We start from the raw sequence: 14,608 nt of genomic DNA on the forward strand, positions 1-14,608 counted from the left end.
CTTTAAAGAGTCCTCTCCTGCTGATGTTCAGGTGTATATCAGTATGTAGTGTCTCTACTTTAAAGAGTCATCTCCTGCTGATGTTCAGGTGTATATCAGTATGTAGTGTCTCTACTTTAAAGAGTCCTCTCCTGCTGATGTGCAGGTGTATATCAGTATGTAGTGTCTCTACTTTAAAGAGTCCTCTCCTTCTGATGTTCAGGTGTATATCAGTATGTAGTGTCTCTACTTTAAAGAGTCCTCTCCTGCTGATGTTCAGGTGTATATCAGTATGTAGTGTCTCTACTTTAAAGAGTCCTCTCCTGCTGATGTTCAGGTGTATATCAGTATGTAGTGTCTCTACTTTAAAGAGTCCTCTCCTGCTGATGTTCAGGTGTATATCAGTATGTAGTGTCTCTACTTTAAAGAGTCCTCTCCTGCTGATGTTCAGGTGTATATCAGTATGTAGTGTCTCTACTTTAAAGAGTCCTCTCCTGCTGATGTTCAGGTGTATATCAGTATGTAGTGTCTCTACTTTAAAGAGTCCTCTCCTGCTGATGTTCAGGTGTATATCAGTATGTAGTGTCTCTACTTTAAAGAGTCCTCTCCTGCTGATGTTCAGGTGTATATCAGTCTGTAGTGTCTCTACTTTAAAGAGTCCTCTCCTGCTGATGTTCAGGTGTATATCAGTATGTAGTGTCTCTACTTTAAAGAGTCCTCTCCTGCTGATGTTCAGGTGTATATCAGTCTGTACTAGTGTCTCTACTTCAAAGAGTCCTCTCCTGCTGATGTTCAGGTGTATATCAGTATGTAGTGTCTCTACTTTAAAGAGTCCTCTCCTGCTGATGTTCAGGTGTATATCAGTATGTAGTGTCTCTACTTTAAAGAGTCCTCTCCTGCTGATGTTCAGGTTTATATCAGTATGTAGTGTCTCTACTTTAAAGAGTCCTCTCCTGCTGATGTTCAGGTGTATATCAGTATGTAGTGTCTCCACTTTAAAGAGTCCTCTCCTGCTGATGTTCAGGTGTATATCAGTATGTAGTGTCTCCATGCTTTAATGTTTAAAAAGCTCTTTATGTTTCTCATACTGCCTGTGCTGCAGCACCTCTTTTCACCCTCTGTCTGAAACCAGAGCACACATACAGTTCATGCACAAAAACCTATATAACACACTACAAGAGAGGGAAAACCCCAAAAAGCATAATTGCGCTTCTTTAATAGAATGCCTCCATCTTAAGCTACATGGAATTGTTAGTTGCTGTACATTTGTGTCTCTCTGCCTGCCTCAGTCTTCCCGAGGTATAAGTTAAAGTTATGCTTTGTAATGTACACAATAACTCACAGTGAGGTAAACATCTGAATATAAATAAATATATTTCACACAGTCATGGGACACCAAGCAGCAGACAGGCGTGTGTACATTTTAACCTTATTTATCAACACTTCTAATTCTAAATATCTCCCCTCTCTGTTTGTGATCGATCTGTGCAGTCCTGAGTGGAGATCAGTGAGCGTGGGGGAGCAGAGCAGGCTGCAGAGAGTGAGCCGGGAGGACGGGGAGTTCTGGTGAGTGAGCTTCTGAACACACACTGCTGATTCTGACTGTCCGCCTTCTGCAAACATGAAACAAAACACCCTGACATGTGAGGCCCAACCACAAGAAGATCAACAAGGAACACAATTGGGCTTTTCCATGATGTTATATGCTGCTTATTCCCCTCTGTTTAAGAGAGTACATATAAAGTTTGTTCCAGGTTATTGTGGCACTTGCTTTGTGTTCAAACAGACCCTATGTCATTATTTACAAAACTGTTTTTATTTCACCTTTTTTCACTTAAAGATTCAACTTTCTATGAGGAACTGACCAGAAAAAGTTTCTGCTGAACCTGCATGATTTAATTTGATGTTGCCAGAATCACACTTACAAGATTGATGGGACACTTTAATAATTGACCTTTACTCTCCCAGGGTTTTGACAGTCTGGATAGCTCAGTGTGCAGACCCTGTTCCCCATACATACATTTGATGACTATAGCAAAGTAACTTAGTAATGTGAACTCTTTAAGTTACTACGACATTTCAGTAATTGAGCCTGGATAGCTAGAGCATCAGACTTTTAATCTGAGGGTCCAGGGTTCAAGTCCCTGTTCAGGCGAGACACGTTTTAAATTACTAGATGTAGATAGTATCAACAGCAGAGGGATTAAGCTACTAACATGTAGTTTACACTATCATTCATAACTAAAAATATATAGACCAATGCGCTACTATTCTGAGGGTACAGCCAGGGTTCAAGTCCCTGCTCAGGTGAGATGAGTTTAACATTTCTAACTGGGGTTGAACTTCAGTTATATTGTAGGTGAACTACACTACTGTTGTCCAAGTAGATATAATAAAAATGAAGAATTAGTTTAACAAATATAACTTTTCTGGTTTATTTATATTCTGTATGTCTGGAGGGGTGTGTCCTTCAAGTTTTAAAAGATCGAACCACATATTCGTACGGTGGCCCTGAGAGCTTAATGGTGAAATGAATGAATGAAATTAAGCATTAACCTTTTACTTATCATAAGCCTACCAATTCAAATAATAATAATCTGTGAAACTGGCTGTGGAATTAAACTGTCAAAGTGAAACTTATTTACCGTTAACCATTGAATTATTCAACCCTTATTGTTACTTAGTGACTGTTGAAAAAGTATCTACGTTCAGCTGATGTTGGCCTGTTTCAAAGTTAAATGTGTGTATTTCATCAGGTTAAGTGACTAAGCAGGCTAATTATAAGCAAAACAGCATACCCCAGACCATAGCGACAACACGTTATGGTCAGGGGCGGCCCAGGCAGGGCCGCCCCTGACCAATTTGGGGCCCCAAGCGACATTGTGAGATGAGGCCCCCCCCCCCCCCAACCGACAGGAGTGAAACATCTTTTTTTAGAAACAAAGTAGGTTACTTTGCAAATATAATTCCTGTTTATTATTATTATCAACACAGTTACTTTTTTATACAGTGAGGTAAATGGTAAATGTGCATGTATGTCGTTCAGTATGCGTTTACAGGTGAATACGTCTGCCAAATACTAGCCTCAAAAAGATTAGAATATGATTAATGAAAATAAACTACTTCTACGTATAATAATAATCAATTCAATAATATAAATACTATATTATTTTCTTATAATATAGTCAAGACAAAACATGCTTACGGACTGAAACTGTCATTTCACCGACATCTCTTCACCTGCACTAGATTCATTGCAACGGTGTCGGGTTACAGACGTGCTCCCCTTGTCACCTCTCACTCTCGCACAGCAGCGGAGGCCCTCTGGGCGGGGCCCCATGCAGCCTGCGTGATTGGCCTGTAGGGAGGGGCGGCCCTGGTCCCAGGCATGTGCATCACCTGTAAAAGATTTTCTGTTGTGGTGTGAGCTTCTCGCTGCAGTTTCTGTATTCTGTGTTTTTTCTCTCTCTTTCTTCAACGTATTGAGATTTCATGGCCACCATATATTTTAGCTGGATCTTTCTCCTGTCCCTCAGGATGTTGGTGTCAGACTTCCAGCAGAACTTTGAGATGCTGGAGGTGTGTCACCTGACTGAACCTATAGATGAACGGGGGTCCAGCGTGCCGTGGTGCAGCATAATGCATCATGGGAACTGGGTGCCTTACATCTCAGCAGGAGGCTCTGCTCTAGAAGGTAAGACATGTGGTGATCGATGATGCAACGTGTTTGGGTTTGTTCTGGGTGTTTGTACCAAAGAATAATGTCCAATCGAAATAATAAATAACACATTCTTAATAACATCAAGGTAACAGTAAATATCATGTAACAGTTCTGTAAATTCAATTGGGAAATGATTTTAAATACTTGCATCACAATTGCATGGGGGCCCTAAAGTTCAAAATATAAATTTCGTAAAATGTAAAAATATAAAAAAAAACTCAAATGTATATTTTAGACTACCAAAGATTAAAAAGACTTGAATATCTGACCAAATGAGTGACAAAGCTGGTGATGGTCACCAAACTCACGCAAACAAACATGACATCCCAAAGGTAGAGGTACTGCCAGATCTCCTCTGTCAGACACATGTCTCTAACCCAAATAGTTAATCCATCATATCAGCTGACTCGTATGTTTAAATATGGAATTTTGACAACAACAAAAAAATAACCCCACCACATTTACATATTACAGAAATAAGGTTCTATTTCGTCCCTACTGACCGCCAGAGGCGGTGCTTTAGCACTGGATATGTCCATCGCGCGCATGCGCAGCTCGAGTACCAATAACAACAAAGTCACCTGTGACCCACGTGACACCGGCTATATCAGCCGGTATTGTCAGAGGATCTGTTCCTTTTCATCTTCTCGCTGCGCGAGGGTACCGTGGCTACGTTTTCGTAGCCTACAGCGTTCAGGCTTGAACGTTTGATCGGAGGGATTTCTCTGCAAACAGCTGGCCGCGTGAAGCTTCGCGACTGACAGTCGGAGCTACGGGTCGTTAGACGCGTCCTCCAGGAGCTGCGCCGGCTGTGCAGAGCCTCGACAGACAGGTTTGTGTCAGCTTGTTGCTAGTGATGGCTGTGTTTCCACACCCGCTCCCAGCCAAGTTGTCCTGATTACCGTCTTATTGTTTGTGGCTTAGACTTTCTGGTGACGACAGTGTTTCCGCTTCCTCTCCCATAAAGTTGCCCTTATGCTCTTTTGAATGTTCTGCTTGTGGCGTTGTGCCCGAGCTATCATTAGCATTTGAGTCCCAGCTTTGGCTGCGTCCCTCATTCGATTTAGTATGGAAAGCCAAGAGTGTCATACTTTAAACCCGTTTTTCGTTTAGATGCAGAAAGTAAGGTAAGTACTTTCTGTTTTCTAGAAGCTATTATCTGGTCTTAACATTTGTGTTCTGACTTGGTCGCTTGTTTGTTAGCAGCAGCCGCTTGGCTAACACCTTGCTGTTGAGCTTAACTATTAACTCAGGGCAGTGCTCCCGCTCCCTGTAGCATAGGGTTTGATTGCAGTAGCGCTAGTTCGTTGTATTACTGCTCCTAGTACTAGACTCCTAGCACTAGGATGATATGCAGAGAACATCTTCACGGCGGGTGCTGTGTGCTCGGCATGTGCGGTTACTACTGTAACCAGACACGGTTCTATGCGGGCTGTTCTCTTTCTTAGAAGCTAATTATCTGGTCTTAACATTGTGTTCTGACTTGGTTGCTTGATTGTTAGCAGCAGCCGCTTGGCTAATACCTTGCATGTACGGTTAAGCTTCATTATTTAACTCAGCCGGTGAGGGCAGTGCTCTCGCTGCTGCTCCCGGTAAACGCATGGTATGGTTGCAGTAGCGCTATATCGTGGTATTTACTGCTCCTAGTACTAGACTCCTAGCACTAGGACGATATGCAGAGAACAATCTTCACTGTGTGCCGTGTGCTCTGCATGTATGGCCATTAAGGAGGATTTCATCCTCCCAATATTATATTGTCTAGTGGGCAGCCGTTGGCTGACACTTTTAGGCACCGGCCACAGTTACTATTGTAACTAAGGTTCTAAGCCGTAAGTACTGGCCATGATTACTACTTTAACTACGGTTCCAAGCTGTGTAAGTACTGGCCATAGTTAATACTGTAACTACGGGGTTAAGCCGTAAGTACTGGCCATAGTTACTACTGTAACTACGGTTCCAAGCCGTGCACGTACTGGCCATAGGCAATACCGTAACTACGGCTCTATGCCGTGTAATGGCCATAGTTACTACTGTAACTACGGTTCTAAACCATGTAAGTTCTGGCCATAGTTACTACTGTAACTACGGTTCCAAGCCGTGCAAGTACTGGCCAGAGTTACTACTGTAACTACGGCTCTATGCTGTGTAAGTATCCAAGCCGTGCAAGTACTGGCCAGAGTTACTACTGTAACTGCGGCTCTATGCTGTGTAAGTATCCAAGCCGTGCAAGTACTGGCCAGAGTTACGACTGTAACGACGGTGCTAAGCCGTGTAAGTACTGGCCATAGTTACTACTGTAACTACGGTTAGATGCCGTGTGAGCCCTGGCCATGGTTACTGCTGTAACTACGGCTCTGTGCTATTCTATTCTTTAGAAGCTAGTTATCTGGTCTTAAACATGTGTGTTATTTGACTTGATCTCGCTTGATCGTTAGCAGCAGCCGCTCGGCTAACGTCTTGCGTATACTGTTAGCTTCTTTATTTTACCCAGCTAGGTGAAGGCAGTGCTCTCGCTCCCGCTCCCTCTACCGGTAATGCGGATGTAGCTACATCCCTTTTTCTGTTCGGCGAGTAGTAGCACCGCTCTACTCTTCCCGTTCAGCAGGTAGCCGGTGAAGGCTGTGTTCCCGCTCCCGGTTACACTACATCTGGCGTTCGACTCTAACTTAACCAGTGAAGGCAGTTCTCGCCCCCACTCCTGGTAGACGCCAAACGGCCTCGTTTTTCCGTTAAGCAGGTAGCCGGTGAAGGCTGTGTTCCCGCACCCGCTCCCGGTTACACTGCATCTGGCATTCGTCTCTAACTCAACCAGTGAAGGCAGTTCTCGCCCCCGCAGTTCTCGCCAAACCGCCTTGTTTTTTCTGTTAAGCAGGTAGCTGGTGAAGGCTGTGTTCCCGCACCCGCTCCCGGTTACGCTGCATCTGGCATTCGTCTCTAACTCGACCAGTGAAGGCAGTGTTCTCGCCCCCGCTCCTGGTAGACGCGGAACTGCCTTGTTTCTTCGTTAAGCAGGTAGCTGGTGAAGGCTGTGTTCCCGCACCCGCTCCCGGTTACACTGCATCTGGCATTCGTCTCTAACTCAACCAGTGAAGGCAGTTCTCGCCCCCGCTCCTGGTAGACGCCAAACTGCCTGGTTTTTCTGTTAAGCAGGTAGCTGGTGAAGGCTGTGTTCCCGCACCCGCTCCCGGTTACACTGCATCTGGCATTCGTCTCTAACTCAATCAGTGAAGGCAGTTCTTGCCCCCGCTCCTGGTAGACGCCAAACTGCCTTGTTTTTCTGTTAAGCAGGTAGCTGGTGAAGGCTGTGTTCCCGCACCCGCTCCCGGTTACGCTGCATCTGGCATTCGTCTCTAACTCAACCAGTGAAGGCAGTGTTCTCGCCCCCGCTCCTGGTAGACGCTAAACTGCCTTGTTTATTCTGTTAAGCAGGTAGCTGGTGAAGGCTGCGTTCCCGCACCCGCTCCCGGTTACGCTGCATCTGGCATTCGTCTTAATTTAACCAGTGAAGGCAGTGTTCTCGCCCCCGCTCCTGGTAGACGCTAAACTGCCTGGTTCCGTTAAGCAGGTAGCTGGTGAAGGCTGTGTTCCCGCACCCGCTCCCGGTTATGCTGCATCTGGCACTCGCCTCTAGCTCAGCCAGTGAAGGCAGTGTTTTCGCCCCCGCTCTTGGTAAACTGCCTTATTTAATAATCCAGCTAGGTGAAGGCAGTGATCCCGCTCCCGCACCCTCTGCCGTAACATGGGTGTAATTACATCCCTCTTTCTGTTCGGCGAGTAGCAGCAACGCTCTACTCTTTCCATTAAGCAGGTAGCTGGTGAAGGCGTGTTCCCGCACCCGCTCCCGGCTACGCTGCATCTGGCTACCTACAGAATGGTTCATTCATGTAGCGCCTGTAGGGTTTCTCTTGAGCCCGAGGACGGCCACGACCGCTGCCCCTCCTGCCTCGGCCGCTTCTGGCGGTCAGCGGGGACGAAATTCGAGCATCTGAGGGAGGTTCTCACGGTAAACGCCTGCATGAGCTGTAGCTGCATGCCTCGGGTGCTCAGAGTGGCTCGAATCACTGAGGTGGAACGTCTGGCAGCAGCCAACAGACACCTCTCCTTGTCACGTACTCCTCCAGATCAATTCGGCCGTTCCCGGCGACTTGAGGGAGCGATGGCTTTGTGTGCTCCCCCCAATAGAAGGACTAGAGATAGGCTGTCCTCTAAAGTGGATCGGCTAGCTGCCGATAGGGGCATGATGAAGTCGCCTCTTGGCCCTTCAGCCTGGGCCCAGTGTAGGGGCAGCCAGTGAAGGCAGTGTTTTCGCCCCCGCTCTTGGTAAACTGCCTTATTTAATAATCCAGCTAGGTGAAGGCAGTGATCCCGCTCCCGCTCCCTCTGCCGTAACATGGGTGTAATTACATCCCTCTTTCTGTTTGGCGAGTAGCAGCAACGCTCTACTCTTTCCATTAAGCAGGTAGCTGGTGAAGGCGTGTTCCCGCACCCGCTCCCGGCTACGCTGCATCTGGCTACCTACAGAATGGTTCATTCATGTAGCGCCTGTAGGGTTTCTCTTGAGCCCGAGGACGGCCACGACCGCTGCCCCTCCTGCCTCGGCCGCTTCTGGCGGTCAGCGGGGATGAAATTCGAGCATCTGAGGGAGGTTCTCACGGTAAACGCCTGCATGAGCTGTAGCTGCATGCCTCGGGTGCTCAGAGTGGCTCGAATCACTGAGGTGGAACGTCTGGCAGCAGCCAACAGACACCTCTCCTTGTCACGTACTCCTCCAGATCAATTCGGCCGTTCCCGGCGACTTGAGGGAGCGATGGCTTTGTGTGCTCCCCCCAATAGAAGGACTAGAGATAGGCTGTCCTCTAAAGTGGATCGGCTAGCTGCCGATAGGGGCATGATGAAGTCGCCTCTTGGCCCTTCAGCCTGGGCCCAGTGTAGGGGCAGCCAGTGAAGGCAGTGTTTTCGCCCCCGCTCTTGGTAAACTGCCTTATTTAATAATCCAGCTAGGTGAAGGCAGTGATCCCGCTCCCGCTCCCTCTGCCGTAACATGGGTGTAATTACATCCCTCTTTCTGTTTGGCGAGTAGCAGCAACGCTCTACTCTTTCCATTAAGCAGGTAGCTGGTGAAGGCGTGTTCCCGCACCCGCTCCCGGCTACGCTGCATCTGGCTACCTACAGAATGGTTCATTCATGTAGCGCCTGTAGGGTTTCTCTTGAGCCCGAGGACGGCCACGACCGCTGCCCCTCCTGCCTCGGCCGCTTCTGGCGGTCAGCGGGGATGAAATTCGAGCATCTGAGGGAGGTTCTCACGGTAAACGCCTGCATGAGCTGTAGCTGCATGCCTCGGGTGCTCAGAGTGGCTCGAATCACTGAGGTGGAACGTCTGGCAGCAGCCAACAGACACCTCTCCTTGTCACGTACTCCTCCAGATCAATTCGGCCGTTCCCGGCGACTTGAGGGAGCGATGGCTTTGTGTGCTCCCCCCAATAGAAGGACTAGAGATAGGCTGTCCTCTAAAGTGGATCGGCTAGCTGTACCAGTCGAGCCAGGGGAGCTGTTTAGAACAGCTGCCCTCGGAGGCACTGGAGTGTGCCGCCCAAGCTAGGCAGACCAGGCAGCAGCACTCGGGTCCTCGCAGACCTGTGCCCACTCCCAGCAGGCCCAGGGGCCGCTCTAGCAGCCGCACTCAGCCGCTGGATTACAGGGGTGGTCTGCAGAGGTCTTAGCGACCCACTCAACCGCCTCCCAATGACTTTCGTGCCCCATGTCGCCCGCCTTCCAGGCGGCCTCGTGCAGCTCAGTTTCTGGGCAGTCTGTACTTCCGTCCCTTGGGTGGTTTTCACCTTAACCCAGGGGTACGGACCGCAGCTCCGGCCCCTAGCCTTCGGCTGGGTCTAATTGACAGTCGTCAGCGATCCGGCAGGGGCCCTACCTCTGGGCCAAGAGTTGTCCGTCCTTTTGTCCAAGGACGCAATCAACCCAGTAAGACCCTCTGCTTAGCCAGGGGGTTCTACTCGGCATACTTTCTCGTGAGCAAGAAAGTCGGCGGATTTCGCCCGATCTTGGACCTCAGAGGAATCAACAGATTCCTGAAGGTGCTGCCATTCTATATGCTGACTACTGCATACGCACAGGTGGAGTGGTTCCCAACCGAGGGATGCCTACTTCCACGTGGGCCGGGCAAGAGGGTGCCTTATATTCAGTTCCTCCGGCCCTTGGGCAGACTGGCAGCTGCCTCGGCCGCTGGGCCCTTAGGCCCGCTGTCGTTGTGCCCCATGCAGATGTGGCTGAACAGCCTTCACTTGGACGCCAAGTGGCACAGGCACAGTGAAGTCAGGGTGTCGCAGCATTGCTCCACTCTCCGTCACGCTGGAGGGGCAGGGCCTATCTCTGGTAGGCGTGCCCATGGGCGCCATCCCATCCCGCCAGGAAACCATCACCATAGGTGCATGTCTCTCAGGGTGGGGTGCAGTGCGGCAGGGCAGGACCGTTCAGGGTCAGTGGTCTGCCCAGCAGAGTGCGCGCCAGGTCAACGTGCTAGAGCTTCGGGCCGTGCAGCTTGCACTCACGCACTTTCTACCCCAACTGGGGGGCAAGAATGTGCGTGTTCCTTGGGGACAGCATGTACATTGTTGCTTAGACAACAGTCCCTTCTAGATAGTGGACGTTCTCACTCCACTCTGAATTTATGTGGCTGCGATTCTGCCCGACATGTTCGGGTCGACGGCGCCACGGCGGGGTGCCACAGGTCGGTGCCACAGGTCGGTGTCCCTCTTTATGAGAGGGGCTTTACGGCAGCGTCCCCCTTGCACCCCGAGGGCTCCAGCTTGGGACCTGCCCTTGCTGCCGGATGCCCTATCACCTCCTCCCTTCGAGCCCCTGGCCCAGGTGGGGCTTAGGCGGCTGCCCACAAAGGCAGCATTTCTGCTTGCCATAGCCTCAGGGAAGTGAGTCGGGGAGTTGCATGTCCTCTCCATAAACAATACATGCCCGAGGTGGGACTCTCATGCGTTGCCCTTTGGGCAAATGTGGCATTCCTGCCCGGGGTCCTTCCACAAACTCACTTCAATCAGCCTGCCCAGCTGGCACGCTTTGACATTCAGGAGTACGGCACATCGAAGTTGCTGTGCCCGGGGGGTGCCCAAAGGGCGTATATCAAGGCTACTGCCTGTATACGGCCGGAGGAGCAACTCTTGAGTTTGCCCTGGCGGCACTAAAGGAGGTTAGGCCCTCTAACCAGTGGCTTCCCCACTAGGTTGTCGATACCATCTCACAGGCTTACGGGGCCAGTGGCTGCCCCCTGCCACCAGGCTGAGATGCCACTCTACAAGGAGCATCTCAACATATTGGGCTGCCCTGAGAGGGGTGCCCCTGGAGACCATCTGCGCCGCGGCGTCGCGGGCGTCTTCTGGCACATTCTCCAGTTGTCATCAGGTCAATGTCGCCACTCCCCATTCTTTGGGCGTGGTCCTTTTGCCGAGCTCCGCTGCTTCCAGTGGTGAGCAAGGGCTTGGATTCTTCATGACATTGTTGGTATAGGTCATCCAGTGCTAAAGCACCGCCTCTGGCGGTCAGTAGGGACGAAATAGAACGATAGTTACGGCTGTAACTACGGTTCTATGAGTCCCGGATGACCGCCAGAGTTCCCTGTCACTCAGAATTCTTGTGTGCTCGCGAGAAGATTCGGGGAACAGATCCTCTGACAATACCGGCTGATATAGCCGGTGTCACGTGGGTCACAGGTGACTTTGTTGTTATTGGTACTCGAGCTGCGCATGCGCGCGATGGACATATCCAGTGCTAAAGCACCGCCTCTGGCGGTCATCCGGGACTCATAGAACGGTAGTTACAGCCGTAACTATCGTTTTAGCTCAGGTAATTGTGCCAATTGTTTTTTGTTCAAACAGACTTCCGGGCATTATGTACGTATCCGTTTAATTTAAAAAGTTTATTTGTCTTCTATCTCACCTTTAGTTTACATTGGAGATTCAACTTACAATGAGGAACAGACCAGAAAAAGTAACGTTACACAGTGTCTTCTTGTTACTGCAATATACAGTAGAGGTGATCAGGGCCTGGATAGCTCAGTCGGTAGAGCATCAGACTTTTAATCTGAGGGTCCAGGGTTCAAGTCCCTGTTCAGGTGAGACAAGTTTTAAAAACTACAAGCAGTCAGCAACAACATGAAAAAGTATCTACTAGCTAAAATTGAGGTCTAGGTGCACAGTATGAACTTCTATGGGCATAGATTTGTCTCATCATTATTTGTGTGAACATAAAAATAATGTAAATATGTGATTTGCAAATGTAAAACGGATCTGAAAATACGCTAAATATTTTCACAAATAAAAAAAAGATCTGTGAATATCTCTTTAACATTGACAACTTTCGATCAGGCATTTGTGAATCCATTTTGTATTTGTCAACCTAAAATACGCTTGTGGATCTCAAATCTCTGCTCGTGGATCTCAAATCTCTGCTCGTGGATCTCAAATCTCTGCTTGTAGATCGTCTTTTTACACACACAGAGTTTTGAGACCAACTTTCCGCTGGTCTCGGCTAAAACCACGTGATGGCCCGCTGATGACGACATTTCCGCATGATAAACCGTTTGTTTAATGCACTGTTTTGTATTAGTATGAACAGCGGAACGTTAGATGCATTCTTTATCACCATCACCATCATGTTATAGTGATACATTTTTTTTTATATTCTTTTTTTGTTACATTTTTCATTAGTTTTACCAAAGAAAACGTGATTTAATTGTATTTAAAATAACATTTCCAAAGAAATAAATCCTTCGAATCTGCCTGTTCAGTTTGTTAGAATGTGAAGGCTTAAATGCCGTCTCTGCGAGTTATGTGAAGACGGGAGAGCTTGTTGGTCCCTCTGTGAATATACAGAGGGACCAACAAGCTATAGTAACTCAATGAGAGAGTAATGTCAAATGACAATTGACCAATCATACCTTCCCTCTAAATGTGTGGTCTTTATTTTCGCGGACTTTATGAAGTCAATGGAGAGAGAAAGATTATCTTTCGATCCCGTTTGAATTGTGCCACGAATTACACACATGATGTTTGTCAATTTAAAACATAATTTTGCCAGTCAAAAAAAATAAATGTTGTCGTAAAACTGTGAAGCAACACATTTGTTTGTGTGAAACGCTCAATGAACTACATCTCTGGTCTTGCACAACAACACACGTCACCAAGATGGCCGTCACTACTGTCTGAAAGGGCCCATGTCATGCTTTTCTGGTTATTACCCGTCCCCTTGTGTGTTATGAAGCTTTTTCTGCATGTAAACGGTCTGCAGAGTCACAAACCCTCAAAGTGCACCCTGTAGGGAGTAAAACTCTAACACAGAGAAGACCTGTCTGCTGCCCCAGAACGCCTCGTTGGACATTTCTCTTTTTCCATTGTTTACTTTTTGGGTATAGTGACGTATTTCGGGTATAGTGACGTAACGTAACGGCCGTTACGTTACGTCACTATACCCGAAACGCGGAGCTGTTACGTTTGGACCAATCCGCGGACTTCCTCACACACACACACTCGGCGGGACGTTGCAAGGCTCGCTGCTGCGAGGAGCGGGACACTGAGCTGGCTCACTGGTGTGGGGTCAGCGAGACAGCGAGACACCGTGGAACTCAGCCTGAGCACACACACAAACTCCCAGCCAGGCTGCGGGTCTGTGTGTGTTTCGCGCTGGGTTTCACTGTGTCTCGCTGTCTCGCAGACGGCCACTGGGCTCACAGGGAGGGTGGGGGGAGCAGGAGCTCCAACAAGCCGTTTAGCACAGAGTGAATACACAGACTATACAGAGATGCTGTTTGAGAAACCAATGTGAGTTTGGAACAGTGCACAATATAAATGTATTTTAGTAGACCTCAACAATGGAATTATGATCAGTAGAAATGGCCATGACATGGGACCTTTAACCATCATGCTCTTACTATGAAATCATGCGGAAATGTCGTCATCAGCAGGCCATCACGTGGTTTTAGCCGAGACCGGCGGAAAGTTGGTCTCAAAACTCTGTGTGTGTAAAAAGACGATCCACGAGCAGAGATTTGAGATCCACGAGCAGAGATTTGAGATCCACGAGCAGAGATTTGAGATCCACAAGCGTATTTTTGGTTGACAAATACAAAATGGATTCACAAATGCCTGATCGAAAGTTGTCAATGTTAAAGAGATATTCACAGAACTTTTTTTTATTTGTGAAAATATTTAGCGTATTTGCAGATCCGTTATACATTTACACATGTATTTGGGAGTTTGCAAATCTTTTAAATGCATTTGTTACGGTGGCCGGCAGGTGCAAACGCGGAACAACGGCCCAAAACGCATACATAAGCAGGAAACACCTGCAAATAATGAAATGAAAAACAAACCCTGAAAACAAATACAACAGAAAAACGTTGCATTTACAGAAATGATGCAAACTAAATACAACACACAAACCCCCAAAACAAACGCGACAAAAAAACGCTGCAAATACCAAAACGATATGCAAAAAAAACATTCCGGAAGTGCTCCAGGCCTCTCGGGGGCGCGCTACGAGGAACAGATTGATGTCTGACCAGACATAGAGAGAACGAACAAGAGTGATGGAAATCGGGAGGAAAGAAAGTTCATTTAAAGGAGACGTGTCATGGCCATTTCCACTGATCATAATTCCATTGTTGTGGTCTACTAAAATAGAAAAATACTGTGCAATTTTCCAAACTCACATTGGTTTCGCATACAGCATCTCTTTAAAGTATGTGTATTCAGCAGTATTCACTTTCTCCACTAAGCGGCTCGCTGCAGCTCTTTCCCCCCCCCCTCCCTGTGAGCCCAGTGTGCTCCGATTGGTCGGGACCAGTTGGGACGTTGTGAATCGCGCTGAGCTCCGTGGAGGTGTGAT

The 14,608-nt window shown here is 48.1% G+C and overlaps 1 protein-coding gene and 1 non-coding gene across 2 annotated transcripts in view; both read left to right on the forward strand.

The window, feature by feature from the left end:
- The first annotated feature begins 1,366 nt into the window (after nt 1–1,366).
- The window catches only part of LOC117442489 (calpain-9-like), a 33,172-nt gene continuing 19,930 nt past the window's right edge, over nt 1,367–14,608 (forward strand). The window contains exons 1-2 of the mRNA XM_034078499.1: nt 1,367–1,545; nt 3,516–3,673. Coding sequence (XP_033934390.1) covers nt 1,367–1,545; nt 3,516–3,673 — 337 coding nt within the window. The remainder of the gene's footprint in view (nt 1,546–3,515; nt 3,674–14,608) is intronic.
- On the forward strand, nt 11,768–11,840 carry trnak-uuu (transfer RNA lysine (anticodon UUU)). The gene has a single exon. It is a non-coding gene; the product is annotated as a tRNA-Lys (tRNA).

The sequence above is a fragment of the Pseudochaenichthys georgianus genome, unplaced genomic scaffold (genome assembly GCF_902827115.2).
Source record: "Pseudochaenichthys georgianus unplaced genomic scaffold, fPseGeo1.2 scaffold_437_arrow_ctg1, whole genome shotgun sequence".
Taxonomy (NCBI): domain Eukaryota; kingdom Metazoa; phylum Chordata; class Actinopteri; order Perciformes; family Channichthyidae; genus Pseudochaenichthys; species Pseudochaenichthys georgianus.